Source organism: Salvelinus namaycush, unplaced genomic scaffold (genome assembly GCF_016432855.1).
Source record: "Salvelinus namaycush isolate Seneca unplaced genomic scaffold, SaNama_1.0 Scaffold2496, whole genome shotgun sequence".
Classification (NCBI taxonomy): domain Eukaryota; kingdom Metazoa; phylum Chordata; class Actinopteri; order Salmoniformes; family Salmonidae; genus Salvelinus; species Salvelinus namaycush.
Genome location: NW_024059337.1, coordinates 15,001 through 37,241, shown reverse-complemented (window position 1 = coordinate 37,241; position 22,241 = coordinate 15,001). Strand labels below are relative to the sequence as shown.

The window sequence follows — 22,241 nt, the reverse complement described above, 5'->3', positions numbered from 1 at the left end:
GGATGGTCATGCTGAACAGGGCTGGTAACCAGGCTATTTAATATATATTATATACAGGAGCTGAGGATGGTCATGTTGAACAGGGCTGGTAACCAGGCTATTTAATATTATATACAGGAGCTGAGGATGGTCATGCTGAACAGGGCTGGTAACCAGGCTATTTAATATTATATTATATACAGGAGCTGAGGATGGTCATGCTGAACAGGGCTGGTAACCAGGCTATTTAATATTATATACAGGAGCTGAGGATGGTCATGTTGAACAGGGCTGGTAACCAGGCTATTTAATATTATATTATATACAGGAGCTGAGGATGGTCATGTTGAACAGGGCTGGTAACCAGGCTATTTAATATGATATTATATACAGGAGCTGAGGATGGTCATGCTGAACAGGGCTGGTAACCAGGCTATTTAATATTATATACAGGAGCTGAGGATGGTCATGTTGAACAGGGCTGGTAACCAGGCTATTTAATATTATATACAGGAGCTGAGGATGGTCATGCTGAACAGGGCTGGTAACCAGGCTATTTAATATTATATTATATACAGGAGCTGAGGATGGTCATGCTGAACAGGGCTGGTAACCAGGCTATTTAATATTATTATATACAGGAGCTGAGGATGGTCATGTTGAACAGGGCTGGTAACCAGGCTATTTAATATTATATTATATACAGGAGCTGAGGATGGTCATGTTGAACAGGGCTGGTAACCAGGCTATTTAATATGATATTATATACAGGAGCTGAGGATGGTCATGTTGAACAGGGCTGGTAACCAGGCTATTTAATATTATATTATATACAGGAGCTGAGGATGGTCATGTTGAACAGGGCTGGTAACCAGGCTATTTAATATTATATTATATACAGGAGCTGAGGATGGTCATGCTGAACAGGGCTGGTAACCAGGCTATTTAATATTATATTATATACAGGAGCTGAGGATGGTCATGTTGAACAGGGCTGGTAACCAGGCTATTTAATATTATATTATATACAGGAGCTGAGGATGGTCATGTTGAACAGGGCTGGTAACCAGGCTATTTAATATTATATTATATACAGGAGCTGAGGATGGTCATGTTGAACAGGGCTGGTAACCAGGCTATTTAATATTATATTATATACAGGAGCTGAGGATGGTCATGTTGAACAGGGCTGGTAACCAGGCTATTTAATATTATATTATATACAGGAGCTGAGGATGGTCATGCTGAACAGGGCTGGTAACCAGGCTATTTAATATTATATTATATACAGGAGCTGAGGATGGTCATGTTGAACAGGGCTGGTAACCAGGCTATTATAATACAATAATATGGACATTATCTTAGACATAACTCTAAAAATGAACACTGTTCATAGAAAATAACGGCATTTCAATATAGTTCACATCAGTTGTCATCCACTAGAGGGCACTGTAACACTACATTGACGGATGATAAAGCCGGGTCATATCCTAGAAGACGGGTCATATCCTGGAGCGGTGGATTTGATATATCATTAGATTCCATTGTGTGTTGTTTTAGCAACATCTGTCTTTATAAAGAAGACATAAAAAAGAGGACACTTACCAAGCACTCTCATGAGCAGAAACTGGACTCCTATGGCAAAGGATTTGTCTTCATGGGGAACAGTTCTGAAACAATTCAAGCAAAGAAAGATAGATTACATTTAAAAAAAATAAAAAAACGAATTATAATGTTTTAGCTTAAATATGTTAAATATGTTAAACATGTTCAGTGTTTTCTTCTCTATGGTCTTTGTGCTACTTATGAGGAGTATTCCACATCAAATCAAATTATAATGAACAATTAAATGAAATTACACTTTATCCAGCCATTATTTAGCTGAGGACCATCATATATTCAGTACCAGTCAAAAGTTTGGACACACCTACTCATTCAAGGGTTTTTCTTTATTTTTACTATTTTCTACATTGTAGAATAATAGTGAAGACATCAACACTATGAAATAACACATATGGAATCATGTAGTAACCAAAAAAAGTGTTGAACAAATCAAAATATATTCCATCATATAGATGGGGTTGTGTGTTAGAGAGAGAGGTTACCTGAGGACCATCATATAGATGGGGTTGTGTGTTAGGGAGAGAGAGAGAGGTTACCTGAGGACCATCATATAGATGGGGTTGTGTGTTAGAGAGAGAGGTTACCTGAGGACCATCATATAGATGGGGCTGTGTGTTAGAGAGAGAGGTTACCTGAGGACCATCATATAGATGGGGCTGTGTGTTAGGGAGAGAGAGGTTACCTGAGGACCATCATATAGATGGGGCTGTGTGTTAGGGAGAGAGAGGTTACCTGAGGACCATCATATAGATGGGGCTGTGTGTTAGGGAGAGAGAGGTTACCTGAGGACCATCATATAGATGGGGTTGTGTGTTAGAGAGGTTACCTGAGGACCATCATATAGATGGGGCTGTGTGTTAGAGAGAGAGAGGTTACCTGAGGGCCATCATATAGATGGGGTTGTGTGTTAGGGAGAGAGAGGTTACCTGAGGACCATCATATAGATGGGGTTGTGTGTTAGAGAGAGAGAGGTTACCTGAGGCCCATCATATAGATGGGGTTGTGTGTTAGAAAGAGAGAGGTTACCTGAGGACCATCATATAGATGGGGTTGTGTGTTAGAGAGAGAGGTTACCTGAGGACCATCATATAGATGGGGTTGTGTGTTAGAGAGAGAGGGGTTACCTGAGGACCATCATATAGATGGGGTTGTGTGTTAGGGAGAGAGAGGTTACCTGAGGACCATCATATAGATGGGGTTGTGTGTTAGATAGGTTACCTGAGGACCATCATATAGATGGGGTTGTGTGTTAGAGAGAGGTTACCTGAGGACCATCATATAGATGGGGTTGTGTGTTAGGGAGAGAGGTTACCTGAGGACCATCATATAGATGGGGTTGTGTGTTAGATAGGTTACCTGAGGACCATCATATAGATGGGGTTGTGTGTTAGAGAGAGAGAGGTTACCTGAGGACCATCATATAGATGGGGTTGTGTGTTAGGGAGAGAGGTTACCTGAGGACCATCATATAGATGGGGTTGTGTGTTAGAGAGAGAGAGAGGTTACCTGAGGACCATCATATAGATGGGGTTGTGTGTTAGGGAGAGAGTTACCTGAGGACCATCATATAGATGGGGTTGTGTGTTAGAGAGAGAGAGAGGTTACCTGAGGACCATCATATAGATGGGGTTGTGTGTTAGAGAGAGAGAGGTTACCTGAGGACCATCATATAGATGGGGTTGTGTGTTAGGGAGAGAGAGGTTACCTGAGGACCATCATATAGATGGGGTTGTGTGTTAGGGAGAGAGAGGTTACCTGAGGACCATCATATAGATGGGGCTGTGTGTTAGGGAGAGAGAGAGAGGTTACCTGAGGACCATCATATAGATGGGGTTGTGTGTTAGAGAGAGAGAGGTTACCTGAGGACCATCATATAGATGGGGTTGTGTGTTAGAGAGAGAGAGGTTACCTGAGGACCATAATGTAGATGGGGTTGTGTGTTAGAGAGGTTACCTGAGGACCATCATATAGATGGGTTGGTGTTAGAGAGGTTACCTGAGGACCATCATATAGATGGGGTTGTGTGTTAGAGAGAGAGAGGTTACCTGAGGACCATCATATAGATGGGGTTGTGTGTTAGAGAGGTTACCTGAGGACCATCATATAGATGGGGTTGTGTGTTAGAGAGAGAGAGGTTACCTGAGGACCATCATATAGATGGGGTTGTGTGTTAGAGAGAGAGAGGTTACCTGAGGACCATCATATTGATGGGGTTGTGTGTTAGAGAGAGAGAGGTTACCTGAGGACCATCATATAGATGGGGTTGTGTGTTAGAGAGGTTACCTGAGGACCATCATATAGATGGGGTTGTGTGTTAGGGAGAGGGAGAGGTTACCTGAGGACCATCATATAGATGGGGCTGTGTGTTAGGGAGAGAGGTTACCTGAGGACCATCATGTAGATGGGGTTGTGTGTTAGGGAGAGAGAGGTTACCTGAGGACCATCATATAGATGGGGTTGTGTGTTAGAGAGAGAGAGGTTACCTGAGGACCATCATATAGATGGGGTTGTGTGTTAGAGAGAGAGGTTACTTGAGGACCATCATATAGATGGGGTTGTGTGTTAGAGAGAGAGAGGTTACCTGAGGACCATCATATAGATGGGGTTGTGTGTTAGAGAGAGAGAGGTTACCTGAGGACCATCATATAGATGGGGTTGTGTGTTAGAGAGAGAGAGGTTACCTGAGGACCATCATATAGATGGGGTTGTGTGTTAGAGAGAGAGAGGTTACCTGAGGACCATCATATTGATGGGGTTGTGTGTTAGAGAGAGAGAGGTTACCTGAGGACCATCATATAGATGGGGTTGTGTGTTAGAGAGGTTACCTGAGGACCATCATATAGATGGGGTTGTGTGTTAGAGAGGTTACCTGAGGACCATCATATAGATGGGGTTGTGTGTTAGGGAGAGGGAGAGGTTACCTGAGGACCATCATATAGATGGGGCTGTGTGTTAGGGAGAGAGGTTACCTGAGGACCATCATGTAGATGGGGTTGTGTGTTAGGGAGAGAGAGGTTACCTGAGGACCATCATATAGATGGGGTTGTGTGTTAGAGAGAGAGAGGTTACCTGAGGACCATCATATAGATGGGGTTGTGTGTTAGAGAGAGAGGTTACTTGAGGACCATCATATAGATGGGGTTGTGTGTTAGAGAGAGAGAGGTTACCTGAGGACCATCATATAGATGGGGTTGTGTGTTAGAGAGAGAGAGGTTACCTGAGGACCATCATATAGATGGGGTTGTGTGTTAGAGAGAGAGAGGTTACCTGAGGACCATCATATAGATGGGGTTGTGTGTTAGAGAGAGAGAGGTTACCTGGGGACCATCATATAGATGGGGTTGTGTGTTAGGGAGAGAGAGAGAGGTTACCTGAGGACCATCATGTAGATGGGGTTGTGTGTTAGAGAGAGAGGTTACCTGAGGACCATCATATAGATGGGGTTGTGTGTTAGAGAGGTTACCTGAGGACCATCATATAGATGGGGTTGTGTGTTAGAGAGAGAGGTTACCTGAGGACCATCATATAGATGGGGCTGTGTGTTAGGGAGAGAGAGGTTACCTGAGGACCATCATATAGATGGGGATGTGTGTTAGGGAGAGAGGTTACCTGAGGACCATCATGTAGATGGGGTTGTGTGTTAGAGAGAGAGGTTGCCTGAGGACCATCATATAGATGGGGTTGTGTGTTAGGGAGAGAGGTTACCTGAGGACCATCATGTAGATGGGGTTGTGTGTTAGAGAGAGAGGTTACCTGAGGACCATCATATAGATGGGGTTGTGTGTTAGGGAGAGAGAGAGAGGTTACCTGAGGACCATCATGTAGATGGGGTTGTGTGTTAGAGAGGTTACCTGAGGACCATCATATAGATGGGGTTGTGTGTTAGAGAGGTTACCTGAGGACCATCATATAGATGGGGTTGTGTGTTAGAGAGGTTACCTGAGGACCATCATATAGATGGGGTTGTGTGTTAGAGAGAGAGAGGTTACCTGAGGACCATCATATAGATGGGGTTGTGTGTTAGAGAGAGAGAGAGGTTACCTGAGGACCATCATATAGATGGGGTTGTGTGTTAGAGAGAGAGTGGTTACCTGAGGACCATCATATAGATGGGGTTGTGTGTTAGAGAGAGAGAGGTTACCTGAGGACCATCATATAGATGGGGTTGTGTGTTAGAGAGAGAGAGGTTACCTGAGGACCATCATATAGATGGGGTTGTGTGTTAGAGAGGTTACCTGAGGACCATCATATAGATGGGGCTGTGTGTTAGAGAGAGGTTACCTGAGGACCATCATATAGATGTGGTAGTGTGTTAGAGAGAGAGAGGTTACCTGAGGACCATCATATAGATGGGGTTGTGTGTTAGGGAGAGAGGTTACCTGAGGACCATCATATAGATGGGGTTGTGTGTTAGAGAGAGAGAGAGGTTACCTGAGGACCATCATATAGATGGGGTTGTGTGTTAGAGAGAGAGGTTACCTGAGGACCATCATATAGATGGGGTTGTGTGTTAGGGAGAGAGAGGTTACCTGAGGACCATCATATAGATGGGGTTGCGTGTTAGGGAGAGAGTTACCTGAGGACCATCATATAGATGGGGTTGTGTGTTAGAGAGAGAGAGGTTACCTGAGGACCATCATATAGATGGGGATGTGTGTTAGAGAGAGAGAGGTTACCTGAGGACCATCATATAGATGGGGTTGTGTGTTAGAGAGAGAGAGGTTACCTGAGGACCATCATATAGATGGGGTTGTGTGTTAGAGAGAGAGAGGTTACCTGAGGACCATCATATAGATGGGGTTGTGTGTTAGAGAGAGAGGTTACCTGAGGACCATCATATAGATGGGGTTGTGTGTTAGGGAGAGAGAGGTTACCTGAGGACCATCATATAGATGGGGTTGTGTGTTAGGGAGAGAGTTACCTGAGGACCATCATATAGATGGGGTTGTGTGTTAGGGAGAGAGAGGTTACCTGAGGACCATCATATAGATGGGGTTGTGTGTTAGAGAGAGAGAGGTTACCTGAGGACCATCATATAGATGGGGTTGTGTGTTAGAGAGGTTACCTGAGGACCATCATATAGATGGGGCTGTGTGTTAGAGAGAGAGAGGTTACCTGAGGACCATCATATAGATGTGGTAGTGTGTTAGAGAGAGAGAGGTTACCTGAGGACCATCATATAGATGGGGTTGTGTGTTAGGGAGAGAGGTTACCTGAGGACCATCATATAGATGGGGTTGTGTGTTAGAGAGAGAGAGAGGTTACCTGAGGACCATCATATAGATGGGGTTGTGTGTTAGAGAGAGAGGTTACCTGAGGACCATCATATAGATGGGGTTGTGTGTTAGGGAGAGAGAGGTTACCTGAGGACCATCATATAGATGGGGTTGTGTGTTAGGGAGAGAGAGGTTACCTGAGGACCATCATATAGATGGGGTTGCGTGTTAGGGAGAGAGTTACCTGAGGACCATCATATAGATGGGGTTGTGTGTTAGAGAGAGAGAGGTTACCTGAGGACCATCATATAGATGGGGATGTGTGTTAGAGAGAGAGAGGTTACCTGAGGACCATCATATAGATGGGGTTGTGTGTTAGAGAGAGAGATTACCTGAGGACCATCATATAGATGGGGCTGTGTGTTAGGGAGAGAGTTACCTGAGGACCATCATATAGATGGGGTTGTGTGTTAGGGAGAGAGAGATTACCTGAGGACCATCATATAGATGGGGTTGTGTGTTAGAGAGAGAGAGGTTACCTGAGGACCATCATATAGATGGGGTTGTGTGTTAGAGAGAGTGGTTACCTGAGGACCATCATATAGATGGGGTTGTGTGTTAGGGAGAGAGAGGTTACCTGAGGACCATCATATAGATGGGGTTGTGTGTTAGAGAGAGAGAGGTTACCTGAGGACCATCATATAGATGGGGTTGTGTGTTAGAGAGAGTGGTTACCTGAGGACCATCATATAGATGGGGTTGTGTGTTAGGGAGAGAGAGGTTACCTGAGGACCATCATATAGATGGGGTTGTGTGTTAGATAGGTTACCTGAGGACCATCATATAGATGGGGTTGTGTGTTAGAGAGAGGTTACCTGAGGACCATCATATAGATGGGGTTGTGTGTTAGAGAGGTTACCTGAGGACCATCATATAGATGGGGTTGTGTGTTAGAGAGGTTACCTGAGGACCATCATATAGATGGGGCTGTGTGTTAGAGAGAGAGAGGTTACCTGAGGACCATCATATAGATGTGGTAGTGTGTTAGAGAGAGAGAGGTTACCTGAGGACCATCATATAGATGGGGTTGTGTGTTAGGGAGAGAGGTTACCTGAGGACCATCATATAGATGGGGTTGTGTGTTAGAGAGAGAGAGAGGTTACCTGAGGACCATCATATAGATGGGGTTGTGTGTTAGAGAGAGAGGTTACCTGAGGACCATCATATAGATGGGGTTGTGTGTTAGGGAGAGAGTTACCTGAGGACCATCATATAGATGGGGTTGTGTGTTAGGGAGAGAGTTACCTGAGGACCATCATATAGATGGGGTTGTGTGTTAGGGAGAGAGAGGTTACCTGAGGACCATCATATAGATGGGGTTGTGTGTTAGGGAGAGAGAGGTTACCTGAGGACCATCATATAGATGGGGTTGTGTGTTAGGGAGAGAGAGGTTACCTGAGGACCATCATATAGATGGGGTTGTGTGTTAGAGAGAGAGAGGTTACCTGAGGACCATCATATAGATGGGGTTGTGTGTTAGAGAGAGAGAGGTTACCTGAGGACCATCATATAGATGGGGTTGTGTGTTAGGGAGAGAGTTACCTGAGGACCATCATATAGATGGGGTTGTGTGTTAGGGAGAGAGAGGTTACCTGAGGACCATCATATAGATGGGGTTGTGTGTTAGGGAGAGAGAGGTTACCTGAGGACCATCATATAGATGGGGCTGTGTGTTAGAGAGAGAGAGGTTACCTGAGGACCATCATATAGATGGGGTTGTGTGTTAGGGAGAGAGAGGTTACCTGAGGACCATCATATAGATGGGGTTGTGTGTTAGAGAGGTTACCTGAGGACCATCATATAGATGGGGTTGTGTGTTAGGGAGAGAGTTACCTGAGGACCATCATATAGATGGGGTTGTGTGTTAGGGAGAGAGAGGTTACCTGAGGACCATCATATAGATGGGGTTGTGTGTTAGAGAGAGAGAGGTTACCTGAGGACCATCATATAGATGGGGTTGTGTGTTAGGGAGAGAGAGGTTACCTGAGGACCATCATATAGATGGGGTTGTGTGTTAGAGAGAGAGAGGTTACCTGAGGACCATCATATAGATGGGGTTGTGTGTTAGAGAGAGAGAGAGGTTACCTGAGGACCATCATATAGATGGGGATGTGTGTTAGGGAGAGAGTTACCTGAGGACCATCATATAGATGGGGTTGTGTGTTAGGGAGAGAGAGGTTACCTGAGGACCATCATATAGATGGGGTTGTGTGTTAGGGAGAGAGGTTACCTGAGGACCATCATATAGATGGGGTTGTGTGTTAGAGAGAGGTTACCTGAGGACCATCATATAGATGGGGTTGTGTGTTAGAGAGGTTACCTGAGGACCATCATATAGATGGGGTTGTGTGTTAGAGAGGTTACCTGAGGACCATCATATAGATGGGGCTGTGTGTTAGAGAGAGAGAGGTTACCTGAGGACCATCATATAGATGTGGTAGTGTGTTAGAGAGAGAGAGGTTACCTGAGGACCATCATATAGATGGGGTTGTGTGTTAGGGAGAGAGGTTACCTGAGGACCATCATATAGATGGGGTTGTGTGTTAGAGAGAGAGAGAGGTTACCTGAGGACCATCATATAGATGGGGTTGTGTGTTAGAGAGAGAGAGGTTACCTGAGGACCATCATATAGATGGGGTTGTGTGTTAGAGAGAGAGAGGTTACCTGAGGACCATCATATAGATGGGGTTGTGTGTTAGAGAGGTTACCTGAGGACCATCATATAGATGGGGCTGTGTGTTAGAAAGAGAGAGAGGTTACCTGAGGACCATCATATAGATGGGGTTGTGTGTTAGGGAGGTTACCTGAGGACCATCATATAGATGGGGTTGTGTGTTAGAGAGAGAGAGGTTACCTGAGGACCATCATATAGATGGGGCTGTGTGTTAGGGAGAGAGAGGTTACCTGAGGACCATCATATAGATGGGGTTGTGTGTTAGAGAGAGAGAGGTTACCTGAGGACCATCATATAGATGGGGTTGTGTGTTAGAGAGAGAGAGGTTACCTGAGGACCATCATATAGATGGGGTTGTGTGTTAGAGAGAGAGAGGTTACCTGAGGACCATCATATAGATGGGGCTGTGTGTTAGGGAGAGAGAGGTTACCTGAGGACCATCATATAGATGGGGTTGTGTGTTAGAGAGGTTACCTGAGGACCATCATATAGATGGGGTTGTGTGTTAGAGAGGTTACCTGAGGACCATCATATAGATGGGGTTGTGTGTTAGAGAGGTTACCTGAGGACCATCATATAGATGGGGTTGTGTGTTAGAGAGAGAGAGGTTACCTGAGGACCATCATATAGATGGGGTTGTGTGTTAGGGAGGCGATCAACCCGGCCAGAGAGATGAGGAACATGACAGGAAGCAGGAAGTGAGGACATTGGTTGGGGCATGGTCCGGGGCGGGCAGTAGCCCCACCACTACCCTGGCTGTAAGCTATACAGACACAGTCTGTGTACTTCTACAGCAGAAGAAGAACACAGGAGACACCAGTGTCAATATATAAAAGATAGACAACATATACAGTATGCCATACATTTCTCAGATTCAAAAAGCAAATTGTACAACATGACTTATTTTCAATTAAGACAACGGCTAAATTGTGAACGATCGATACCCTGTACTGATTTCAAAGTACTGTAATTAACGTTAACTACAGTTAACTCTTGGTCTGAATTGAAGACTAACTAATTTCAACTAGTCAACATAATGGCCATGCATTGTTTATTATATATACACTAAGTCAATTTAACTATGAGCCTTGCCACAGTCCTTTTACTTGTGGATTACTCTACTACTGCAACATCTACACGTGGTTTATCTCCACTTAGAACACTTCCTGTGTCCCAGGGCTGATTACAGACGGATCGGACCGGACCATTGATTGTTAACCATCCGTATCGTGTAGCTGCACTGTAGGTAGAGAGACTGTAGCACAGTCAGACACATAGCGATATGTCTGGCTGGCTGCCTTGCTGACCCAAAGACACTCTCCTAGACTGGGTTTAATCAGTTTAACCAGTTGAAGATTTAGACCTTACAGATGTAGAATCTTAATTTGACCCGTTTCTTACAGTAGGAACATACCAGGACATGGCCCTGCAGTAACAGGAAAATGTGAATTATTTTGTGGATTATAATTCATGGACATTTTTGTAAGGGTTTGGATACATTTGTTTGTTTGGGCAAATCAAGTCTGACGTTTTTAAGTGGAAACGTTAGAAGCTTTTTTAAACCTTGAATACACTACAATCGGTAGTGAAAAAAGTACCCAATTGTCATACTTGAGTAAAAGTAAAGATACCTTAATAGAAAATGACTCAGGTAAAAGTGAGTCACCCAGTAAAATACTACTTGAGTAAAAGTCTAAAAGTATTTGGTTTTTAATATACTAAAGTATCAAACGTACATGTAATTGCTAAAACATACTTAAGTATCAAAAGTAAAAGTATAAATCATTTAAAATTCCTTATATTAAGCAATAAAGATGGCACCATTTCTTGTTTTCTTAATTTACGGATAGCCAGGGGCACACTTCAACACTAATTTAGACTTAATTTACAAACAAAGTATGTGTTTAGTGAGTCCTCCAGATCAGAAACAGTAGGGATGACCAGGGATGTTCTCTGGATAAGTGTGTGAATTAGACCTTATTCCTGTCCTGCTAAGCACTCAAAATGTAACGAGTACTTTTGGGTGTCAGGGAAAATGTATGGAGTAAAAAGTACATTATATTCTTTAGGAATGTAGTGAAGTTAAAGTTGTCAAAAGTATAAATAGTAAAGTACAGATACCCCCAAAAATTACTTAAGTAGTACTTTACACTACAAGTTTGCATTTCCTGCTGTACAGGACATTTACTGGGTGATCAAATTAAGATCCTACATCTGTAACATTACCATTGGTTCAGTTATGCCATATTACTTCCCTAACTTAATTTTGACTTATCTTTCTGCAATCAAAGCAGATGAATGCGCACTCATCAGAAGCCTGAGATTAAATGGCCACCTACCAGAACCCTGAATTTGTTCTTGGGTTCTTTGGTGTACTCTTTGCAGCCTGCGTGACAGGGAGACAGGTACTCGATGTTGTCAGATCCACACACTGGGTTAAAGGCGTTAACAGGACAGGAGCAGTTGGAATAACAGGTTGACAGAAATCTGTGGGAGGGGAGAAGATGTTTAGAGAATGGGTTAGGGTGTCACAATAGAGTTATACCATTTTTCCACATTATTGTGCTGAGCTGGCTCAGATATTGTCTTTTCATGTTGACCTTTCCAGCACGGTTCCAGCAACTATGGTGGATGCCTAACGAATTGCAAAAAATCGCTGAAGTTGGAGACTTTTATTTCCCTCACCAACTTTAAACATCTGCTATCTGAGCAGCTAACCGATCGCTGCAGCTGTACATAGTCCATCTGTAAACAGCCCACCCAATTTACCTACCTCATCCCCTTACTGTTTTTATTTATTTACTTTTCTGCTCTTTTGCACACCAGTATCTCTACTTGCACATGATCATCTGATGATTTATCACCCCAGTGTTAATCTGCTAAATTGTAATTATTCTCTCCTATGGCCTATTTATTGCCTACCTCCTCATGCCTTTTGCACACAATGTATATAGACTCTTTTGTTTCCTACTGTGTTATTGACTTGTTTATTGTTTACTCCATGTGTAACTCTGTGTTGTTGTCTGTTCACACTGCTTTGCTTTATCTTGGCCAGGTCACAGTTGTAAATGAGAACTTGTTCTCAACTAGCCTACCTTGTTAAATAAAGGTGAAATATATATATATTTTTTTAAATGCCTAAGCAGGCCAGATGTGTACAAGGCTAGCTTGGCTTGGCTCACCTCGGCTCAGCTCAGTAGTGTGAAAAGGGCATTTCCACGTTTATATAAGGGTTATGGGATCACAGTAGAGTTCTGGGTGAGTTAAGTTCATCAGTAGAGTTCTGGGTGAGTTAAGTTTATCAGTAGAGTTCTGGGTGAGTTAAGTTTATCAGTAGAGTTCTGGGTGAGTTAAGTTCATCAGTAGAGTTCTGGGTGAGTTAAGTTCATCAGTAGAGTTCTGGGTGAGTTAAGTTCATCAGTAGAGTTCTGGGTGAGTTAAGTTTATCAGTAGAGTTCTGGGTGAGTTAAGTTCATCAGTAGAGTTCTGGGTGAGTTAAGTTTATCAGTAGAGTTCTGGGTGAGTTAAGTTCATCAGTAGAGTTCTGGGTGAGTTAAGTTCATCAGTAGAGTTCTGGGTGAGTTAAGTTCATCAGTAGAGTTCTGGGTGAGTTAAGTTCATCAGTAGAGTTCTGGGTGAGTTAAGTTCATCAGTAGAGTTCTGGGTGAGTTAAGTTTATCAGTAGAGTTCTGGGTGAGTTAAGTTCATCAGTAGAGTTCTGGGTGAGTTAAGTTTATCAGTAGAGTTCTGGGTGAGTTAAGTTCATCAGTAGAGTTCTGGGTGAGTTAAGTTCATCAGTAGAGTTCTGGGTGAGTTAAGTTTATCAGTAGAGTTCTGGGTGAGTTAAGTTCATCAGTAGAGTTCTGGGTGAGTTAAGTTTATCAGTAGAGCTCAGTGCCAAACCACATAACAGAAGACAACCGAGATATGGGGTTATGGGGTAAAGACCAGAGTTCCTGTTATTGTTATATGTTGTTCATTAGCCTCTGTTTGGTGTTGTACTTTAGTAACAACATCCCTAGTTGTTTGGGTTCACCAGTGGCACAGCGCCAAACAGTAGCCTTTGTCTTAGTGTCCACAAGTGGCTAGTTAATTAACGTTGTCTTCTACAAAGTTCACAAGGCTCCGTATGTTTGCTTGTGTAATATCAAAAGGTAAGCTAAATTAAGTTTAATGTCCTCAAGACCTGACAATATTGTAACTGATGGCCTTGTGCAAGTGTTTCACCAGACTCTTTTTTTATACAATGACTTAAAATGCTTCTGTCCTCTAGTCCTCATGACCTCTCTAGAACTCTGTGAATTAAAAACCTACAAAATATCAACTGTCAATCTACAGAGACAGTAACACAGCATCCCCAAAATGACAAACTACAAACAACATCAACAACAGCCCAATCAGCCAAGACAGGGCCCAATCAGCCAGGACAGGGCCCAATCAGCCAAGACAGGGCCCAATCAGCCAAGACAGGGCCCAATCAGCCAAGACAGGGCCCAATCAGCCAAGACAGGGCCCAATCAGCCAAGACAGGGCCCAATCAGCCAAGACAGGGCCCAATCAGCCAAGACAGGGCCCAATCAGCCAAGACAGGGCCCAATCAGCCAAGGCAGGGCCCAATCAGCCAAGGCAGGGCCCAATCAGCCAAGACAGGACAAAATTAACCAGGACATGGCCCAATCAGCCAGGACATGGCCCAATCAGCCAGGACATGGCCCAATCAACCAGGACATGGCCCAATCAACCAGGACATGGCCCAATCAACCAGGAAATGGCCCAACCAACCAGGACATGGCCCAATCAACCAGAACATGGCCCAATCAACCAGTGCTACATGGCCCAATCAACCAGTGCTACATGGCCCAATCAACCAGTGCTACATGGCCCAACCAACCAGGGCTACATGGCCCAATCAGTCAGGACATGGCCCTCCAAATATGTAACTGTTTGGCAAAGATGCAGATCCCTTCTCTGACTCACCCATGGGGTGTGTAGTTGACCTTCGCCACCCTCTGTGTGGGACAGCCCATGAAGAAGAGAGGGATGATGAGGAGGACAGAGATGGTGAGCATGGCGACAGAGAAACGAGGGATGGTCTTCAGAGAGAGACCTGTCCTCTTCATGATGACTCCACCCACCAGTATCCCCACGGCAACGGACGGAAGGTTCACCGCACCTGTGGGAGAAGACAAGATTTTGAGAGCAGAACAGATTTAAATACTTTCTCCACAGTATGTGACCGTATACTGTTTCTTTGTATCTGTGTGGTGTATCGATATCTACATACAGAACTCCAAAGACAGAGATAGTATGAAAGAGTACTTAGAGAACTGACTTCACTAAAAGATCAACTTTATTGTCTCAGGCATACAAACGCTAGCCTGGTTGCCAGTCTCTGTTCAGCTTTTACATTGTACATGGCACAGAGTACAAGGAGTGGAATGTTACAGAGACTGGTACCCAGATCAGAGCCGCAGGGAAAACGTGTAGCGAGACAGCATTTGCCCCAGTACTTTTCAATCTGGTATGGCGCCGCCATACCATTTTCAAAAGCAGCAGCACCAAACGCGTTTCACCAGACATTTATTAGTTCACGTCATAGAAAATAAAACGTAGAAAAAAAACTGCAATGGAAAAGAAAGCAGTCGTTTCTCACTGAACAAGTTGACGTAGTACCACCCCCCAAATTTCAGCCCATTTTGTTTTGTCTAGTGAATACAACCTGGGATTTCACACGGTAACCCCGCCCCCCTCCCTGTGATAGGTGGGTTCAAGGTAGCTACAGTCTCTTCACATTCACACCCATTGACTTTTTACACATTTTGTTCTGTTACCGACTGAAATGTAGATTAGTTTGTCATCGGCCTACACACAATACCCCATCAATTCAAAGTGTACAGTGCCTTGCTAAAGTATTCATCCCCCTTGGCGTTTTTCCTATTTTGTTTCATTACAACCTGTAATTTCAATGGATTTTTATTTGGATTTCATGTAATGGACACATACACAAAATTGTCCCAATTGGTGAAGTGAAATGAAAAAAAAATGACTTGTTTCAACAAAACAAAAAAATAATAATAATAAAAAAAGTTGAGCGTACATATGTATTCACCGCCTTTGCTATGAAGTCCCTAAATAAGATCTGGTGCAACCATTTACCTTCAGAAGTCACATAATTAGTTAAATAAAGTCCACCTGTGCGCAATCTAAGTGTCACATCTCAGTATATATACACCTGTTCTGAAAGGCCCCAGAGTCTGCAACACCACTAAGCAAGGGGCAACACCAAGCAAGCGGCACCATGAACACCAAGGAGCTCTCCAAACAGGCCAGGGACAAAGTTGTGGAGGAGTACAGATCAGGGTTGGGTTATAAAAAAAATATCCGAAACTTTGAACATCCCATGGAGCACCATTAAATCCATTATTAAAAAATTGAAAGAATATGGCACCACAACAGACCTGGCAAGAGAGGGCCGCCCACCAAAACTCACGGACCAGGCAAGGAGGGCATTAATCAGAGAGGCAACAAGGAGACCAAAGATAACCCTGAAGGAGCTGCAAAGCTCCACAGCAGAGATTGGAGTATCTGTCCATAGGACCACTTTAAGCCGTACACTCCACAGAGCTGGGCTTTACGGAAGAGTGGCCTGAAAAAAGCCATTGCTTAAAGAAAAAAATAAGCAAACACGTTTGGTGTATGCCAAAAGGCATGTGGGAGACTCCCCAATCATATGGAAGAAGGTACTCTGGTCAGATGAGACAAAAATTGAGCGTTTTGGCCATCAAGGAAAACGCTATGTCTGGCGCAAACCCAACACCCTTCATCACCCCGAGAAAACCATCCCCACAGTGAAGCATGGTGGCAGCATCATGCTGTGGGGATGTTTTTCATCGGCAGGGACTGGGAAACTGGTCAGAATTTGAAGGAATGATAATTGGCGCTAAGTACAGGGATATTTTTGGGGGAAATCTGTTTCAGTCTTCCAGAGATTTGAGACTGGGACAGAGGTCCCTAAGAGTACTGCTAAAGCAGTAAGAGGAAACATTTAAATGTCTTGGAATGGCCTAGTCAAAGCTCAGAACTCAATCCAATTGAGAATCTGTGGTATGACTTAAAGATTGCTGTACACCAGCAGGAACCCATCCAACTTGAAGGAGCTGGAGCAGTTTTGCCTTGAAGAATGGGTAAAAATCCCAGTGGCTAGATGTGCCAAGCTTATAGAGACATACACCAAGAGACGTGCAGCTGTAATTCCTACAAAAGGTGGCTCTGCAAAGTATTGACTTTGGGGGGGTGAATAGTTATGCACGCTCAAGTTTTCAGATTTTTTGACTTATTTCTTGTTTGTTTCACAATTTCACAATTGTTTCATACTTCAAAGTGGTAGGCATGTTATGTAAATCAAATTATACAAACCCCCCAAAAATCTATTTTAATTCCAGGTTGTAAGGCAACAAAATAGGAAAAATGCCAAGGGGGGTGAATACTTTAGCAAGCCATGGTAATCATGTTTTCAAAATGAAAAGCTGAAATGTCTTAATACAATAAGTATTCATCCCCTTTGTTATGGCAAGCCCAAATCATTTCAGGAGTAAAAATGGACTCGCTCTGTGTGCAATAATAGTGTTAAACATGATTTTTGAACGACTGTTTCATCTCTGTACATACAATTATCTGTAAGGTCCCTCAGTCGAGCAGTAACTTTCAAACACAGCTGTAACTCAACAAAATGTGGAATACGTCATGGGGTATGAATACTTTCTGAAGGCACTGTATGTGTTAATAAAAGCAGGTTAAGTCGTCCTCTATGATCCAATCTATAGCTAGCTCACAAAACTACTAACGTTAGCTTTAGTAGCGTAGCTAGCTAGCTGGCTGGCTGACATTAGCTGGCTAGATTGATGCAATCATGTAGCCAGCAGCTAACGTTAATAACGTAGACTCAACTGAATGTGTTTGGCACAGGATAAAGAATATGAAATGATCTGCTGCTTCTACCCAAGGCATACTGTTCCTGGAAAGGTTAGTCAGTCAGTTTGTTAGTCCAGTTATGTTGGCATATTATTTCCACTGCTGGTGATTATTCACAAATGTTTGTGGTAAAAAAGTAAATATTCTACAACTTCCGCCACAGAGCGGTCGACACAGACACTATGAACACACGTAGTTTGATCCAGGGTTTGATCCACCTTAGGCCAGGAGTGTTTTAATTTAGCTGGGAAGCAATGAGGAGATTCAAGATGGCCCCCCCCCCCATGTCAATTCCATTGTTTTGGTTGAGTTTCGATTGACCTCTTTACCGCATCTATAGTTTATCAATAAAGATACAGACATACTAGCTCCTCTGTTCAACATAGTGTGTGTGTGTGTACGCAGGCCTGCATAGGACACAGCAGCTAACGAGGTACTGCTCTGTCAGCTGTCATAGGCAGCCTTGCTGTCTGGAGAAGAGCTGTCTGCTTTCTGTCTGGAGAAGAGCTGTCTGCTTTCTGTCTGGAGAAGAGCTGTCTGCTTTCTGTCTGGAGAAGAGCTGTCTGCTTTCTGTCTGGAGAAGAGCTGTCTGCTTTCTGTCTGGAGAAGAGCTGTCTGCTTTCTGTCTGGAGAAGAGCTGTCTGCTTTCTGTCTGGAGAAGAGCTGTCTGCTTTCTGTCTGGAGAAGAGCTGTCTGCTTTCTGTCTGGAGAAGAGCTGTCTGCTTTCTGTCTGGAGAAGAGCTGTCTGCTTTCTGTCTTGAGAAGAGGGTGCTTTCTGTCTGGAGAAGAGGGTGCTTTCTGTCTGGAGAAGAGGGTGTATTCTGTCTGGAGAAGAGGGTGCTTGCTGTCTGGAGAAGAGGGTGCTTTTATGTTTCCATATATCCATGTGTGAATCCTTCTCAACTGTAATGTGATTTTGTGGATTCAAATAAACTACACTGCTCAAAAAAATAAAGGGAACACTTAAACAACACAATGTAACTCCAAGTCAATCACACTTCTGTGAAATCAAACTGTCCACTTAGGAAGCAACACTGATTGACAATAAATTTCACATGCTGTTGTGCAAATGGAATAGACAAAAGGTGGAAATTATAGGCAATTAGCAAGACACCCCCAATCCGGGTTTGACCGTCGTCCGGGTTTGACTTGTCTGACTTGTCTAGTTTAATAAAGGTTAAATGTACGTCCGTCGTGTGTGTTGTACTGACCTATGAGGAGGCAGTGGTGCTGTACTGACCTATGAGGAGGCAGTGGTGTTGTACTGACCTATGAGGAGGAAGTGGTGCTGTACTGACCTATGAGGAGGAAGTGGTGCTGTACTGACCTATGAGGAGGAAGTGGTGCTGTACTGACCTATGAGGAGGCAGTGGTGTTGTACTGACCTATGAGGAGGAAGTGGTGCTGTACTGACCTATGAGGAGGAAGTGGTGCTGTACTGACCTATGAGGAGGAAGTGGTGCTGTACTGACCTATGAGGAGGAAGTGGTGCTGTACTGACCTATGAGGAGGAAGTGGTGCTGTACTGACCTATGAGGAGGCAGTGGTGCTGTACTGACCTATGAGGAGGAAGTGGTGCTGTACTGACCTATGAGGAGGAAGTGGTGCTGTACTGACCTATGAGGAGACAGTGGTGCTGTACTGACCTATGAGGAGACAGTGGTGCTGTACTGACCTATGAGGAGGAAGTGGTGCTGTACTGACCTATGAGGAGGCAGTGGTGCTGTACTGACCTATGAGGAGGCAGTGGTGCTGTACTGACCTATGAGGAGGCAGTGGTGCTGTACTGACCTATGAGGAGGCAGTGGTGTTGTACTGACCTATGAGGAGGAAGTGGTGCTGTACTGACCTATGAGGAGGCAGTGGTGTTGTACTGACCTATGAGGAGGAAGTGGTGCTGTACTGACCTATGAGGAGGAAGTGGTGCTGTACTGACCTATGAGGAGGCAGTGGTGCTGTACTGACCTATGAGGAGGCATTGGTGCTGTACTGACCTATGAGGAGGCATTGGTGCTGTACTGACCTATGAGGAGGCAGTGGTGCTGTACTGACCTATGAGGAGGCAGTGGTGCTGTACTGACCTATGAGGAGGTTGCTGTAAGCGGTGGTCGTGCTGTACTGTCTCTCCAGGTACTTGTTGAGGAAGGTGGCGAGGCCAGCGATGACTGAAGAGAAACAGCACTGAGACAGAACCAACAGCAGGAACAGAGGACTGAGGAGCAGACGGACAAACAGCTTGGGGAACACTGGGGAGAGAGGAACAGAGGACAAACAGACACACATACACACATATACACACATATACACACACACACACACACACACACACACACACACACACACACACACACACACACACACACACACACACACACACACACACACACACACACACACACACACACACACACACACACACACACACACACACAAACACAAATAAATGAGTCAGTTCACTAAGAAATACTCTCTGTGAAATCCTATAAAAACACACAATACAAGTATAAAACAAGTTTCTCAAAACAATGGTCAGAGGGACCGGTACCAACAACAGTGACTACATCTCCTAACGATGGAAAGCTTAAAATGTGTTGTTGTAATCATGCCTGTCAGCAATATTTACAAATGTGTCCAAGTGTGTTAGTCGATCAGCCGATGGCTGATGTCTGCCAGAGTGTGTGTGTGTGTGTGTGTCAGTCTGTCTATAGAGGACTTACTCTTCAGGAAATCAAGCATTGAGAACGCAGGCTTTTTGGAGTCTTCATTCGGAATGGCAGCTGCAGTTCCACTCTGCAAGGAAATAACACATTCAGCTTGAAGAATGGCAGAAACAACGCATCATTTGAGCTTTTATTTTGGAAAAAATATTTTCAGACGGGTGAAGAAAGCAAAAGATGCTTCTCTTTTGCTTTCTTCACCCGTCTGAAAATATATATTTTTATTTCATTATTCAAAATGTTTTATAGAGAGACAGAGACAGAGAGACAGAGAGACAGAGAGACAGAGAGACAGCGAGACAGCGAGACAGCGAGACAGCGAGACAGCGAGACAGCGAGAGAGAGAGAGAGAGAGAGAGAGAGAGAGAGAGAGAGAGAGACAGAGACAGAGAGACAGAGAGACAGAGAGACAGAGAGACAGAGAGACAGAGAGACAGCGAGACAGCGAGACAGCGAGACAGAATCTTGATATATACGAGTACACCCCCTGGACAGGACACTAGAATTACACAAATATTAATTTTCACAAAGTTTGCTGCTTCGGTGTCTTTAGATAATTTTGTCAGATGTTACTATGGAATACTGAAGTATAATTACAAGAATTTCATAACTGTCAAAGGCTTTTATTGACAATTACATGAAGTTGATGCAAAGAGTCAATATTTGCAGTGTTGACCCTTCTTTTACAAGACCTCTGCAACCCGCTCTGGCATGCTGTCAATTAACTTCTGGGCCACATCCTGACTGATGGCAGCCCATTTTTGCATAATCAATGCTTGGAGTTTGTCAGAATTTGTGGGTTTTTGTTTGTCCACCCGCCTCTTGAGGATTGACCACAAGTTCTCAATGGGATTAAGGTCTGGGGAGTTTCCGGGCCATGGACCCAAAATATCAATGTTTTGTTCCCCGAGCCACTTAGTTATCACTTTTGCCTTATGGCAAGGTGCTCCATCATGCTGGAAAAGGCATTGTTCGTCACCAAACTGTTCCTGGATGGTTGGGAGAAGTTGCTCTCGGAGGATGTGTTGGTACCATTCTTTATTCATGGCTGTGATCTTAGGCTAAATTGTGAGTGAGCCCACTCCCTTGGCTGAGAAGCAAACCCACACATGAATGGTCTCAGGATGCTTTACTGTTGGCATGACACAGGACTGATGGTATCGCTCACCTTGTCTTCTCCAGACAAGCTTTTTTACGGATGCCCCAAACAATCGGAAAGGGGATTCATCAGAGAAAATTACTTTACCCCAGTCCTCAGCTGTCCAATCCCTGTACCTTTTGCAGAATATCAGTCTGTCCCTGATGTTTTTCCTAGAGAGAAGTGGCTTCTTTGCTGCCCTTCTTGACACCAGGCCATCTTCCAAAAGTCTTCGCCTCACTGTGCGTGCAGATGCACTCACACCTGCCTGCTGCCATTCCTGACCAAGCTCTGTACAGGTGGTGCACCGATCCCGCAGCTGAATCAACTTTAGGAGACGGTCCTGGCGCTTACTGGACTTTCTTGGGCGCCCTGAAGCCTTCTTCACAACAATTGAACCGCTCTCCTTGAAGTTCTTGATGATCTGATAAATGTTTGATTTAGGTGCAATCTAACCGGCAGTAATATTCTTGCCTGTGAAGCCCTTTTTGTGCAAAGCAATGATGACGGCACATGTTTCCTTGCAGGTAACCATGGTTGACAGAGGAAGAACAATGATCCAAGCACCACCCTCCTTTTGAAGCTTCCAGTCTGTTATTTGAACTCAATCAGCATGACAGAGTGATCTCCAGCTTTGTCCATGTCAACACTCAAACCTGTGTTAACGAGAGAATCACTGACATGATGTCAGCTGGTCCTTTTGTGGAAGGCCTGAAATGCAGTGGAAATGTTTTTGGGGGATTCAGTTCATTGACATGGAAAAGAGGGACTTTGCAATTCATCTGATCACTCTTCATAACATTCTGGAGTATATACAATTTGCCATCATACAAACTGAGGCAGCAGACTTTGTGAAAACTAAT

At 44.1% G+C, this 22,241-nt stretch overlaps 1 protein-coding gene across 1 annotated transcript in view; it reads right to left on the bottom strand.

The window, feature by feature from the left end:
• Positions 1 to 1,584: 1,584 nt before the first annotated feature.
• Positions 1,585 to 22,241, bottom strand: part of LOC120039053 (solute carrier organic anion transporter family member 2A1-like) — a gene marked incomplete at its 3' end in the record, with an annotated part of 26,168 nt that continues 5,511 nt past the window's right edge. The window contains exons 4-9 of the mRNA XM_038984580.1: positions 20,241 to 20,313; positions 19,605 to 19,769; positions 14,530 to 14,725; positions 11,892 to 12,039; positions 10,165 to 10,340; positions 1,585 to 1,649 (exon numbers count right to left, since the gene is read on the bottom strand). Coding sequence (XP_038840508.1) covers positions 1,585 to 1,649; positions 10,165 to 10,340; positions 11,892 to 12,039; positions 14,530 to 14,725; positions 19,605 to 19,769; positions 20,241 to 20,313 — 823 coding nt within the window. The remainder of the gene's footprint in view (positions 1,650 to 10,164; positions 10,341 to 11,891; positions 12,040 to 14,529; positions 14,726 to 19,604; positions 19,770 to 20,240; positions 20,314 to 22,241) is intronic.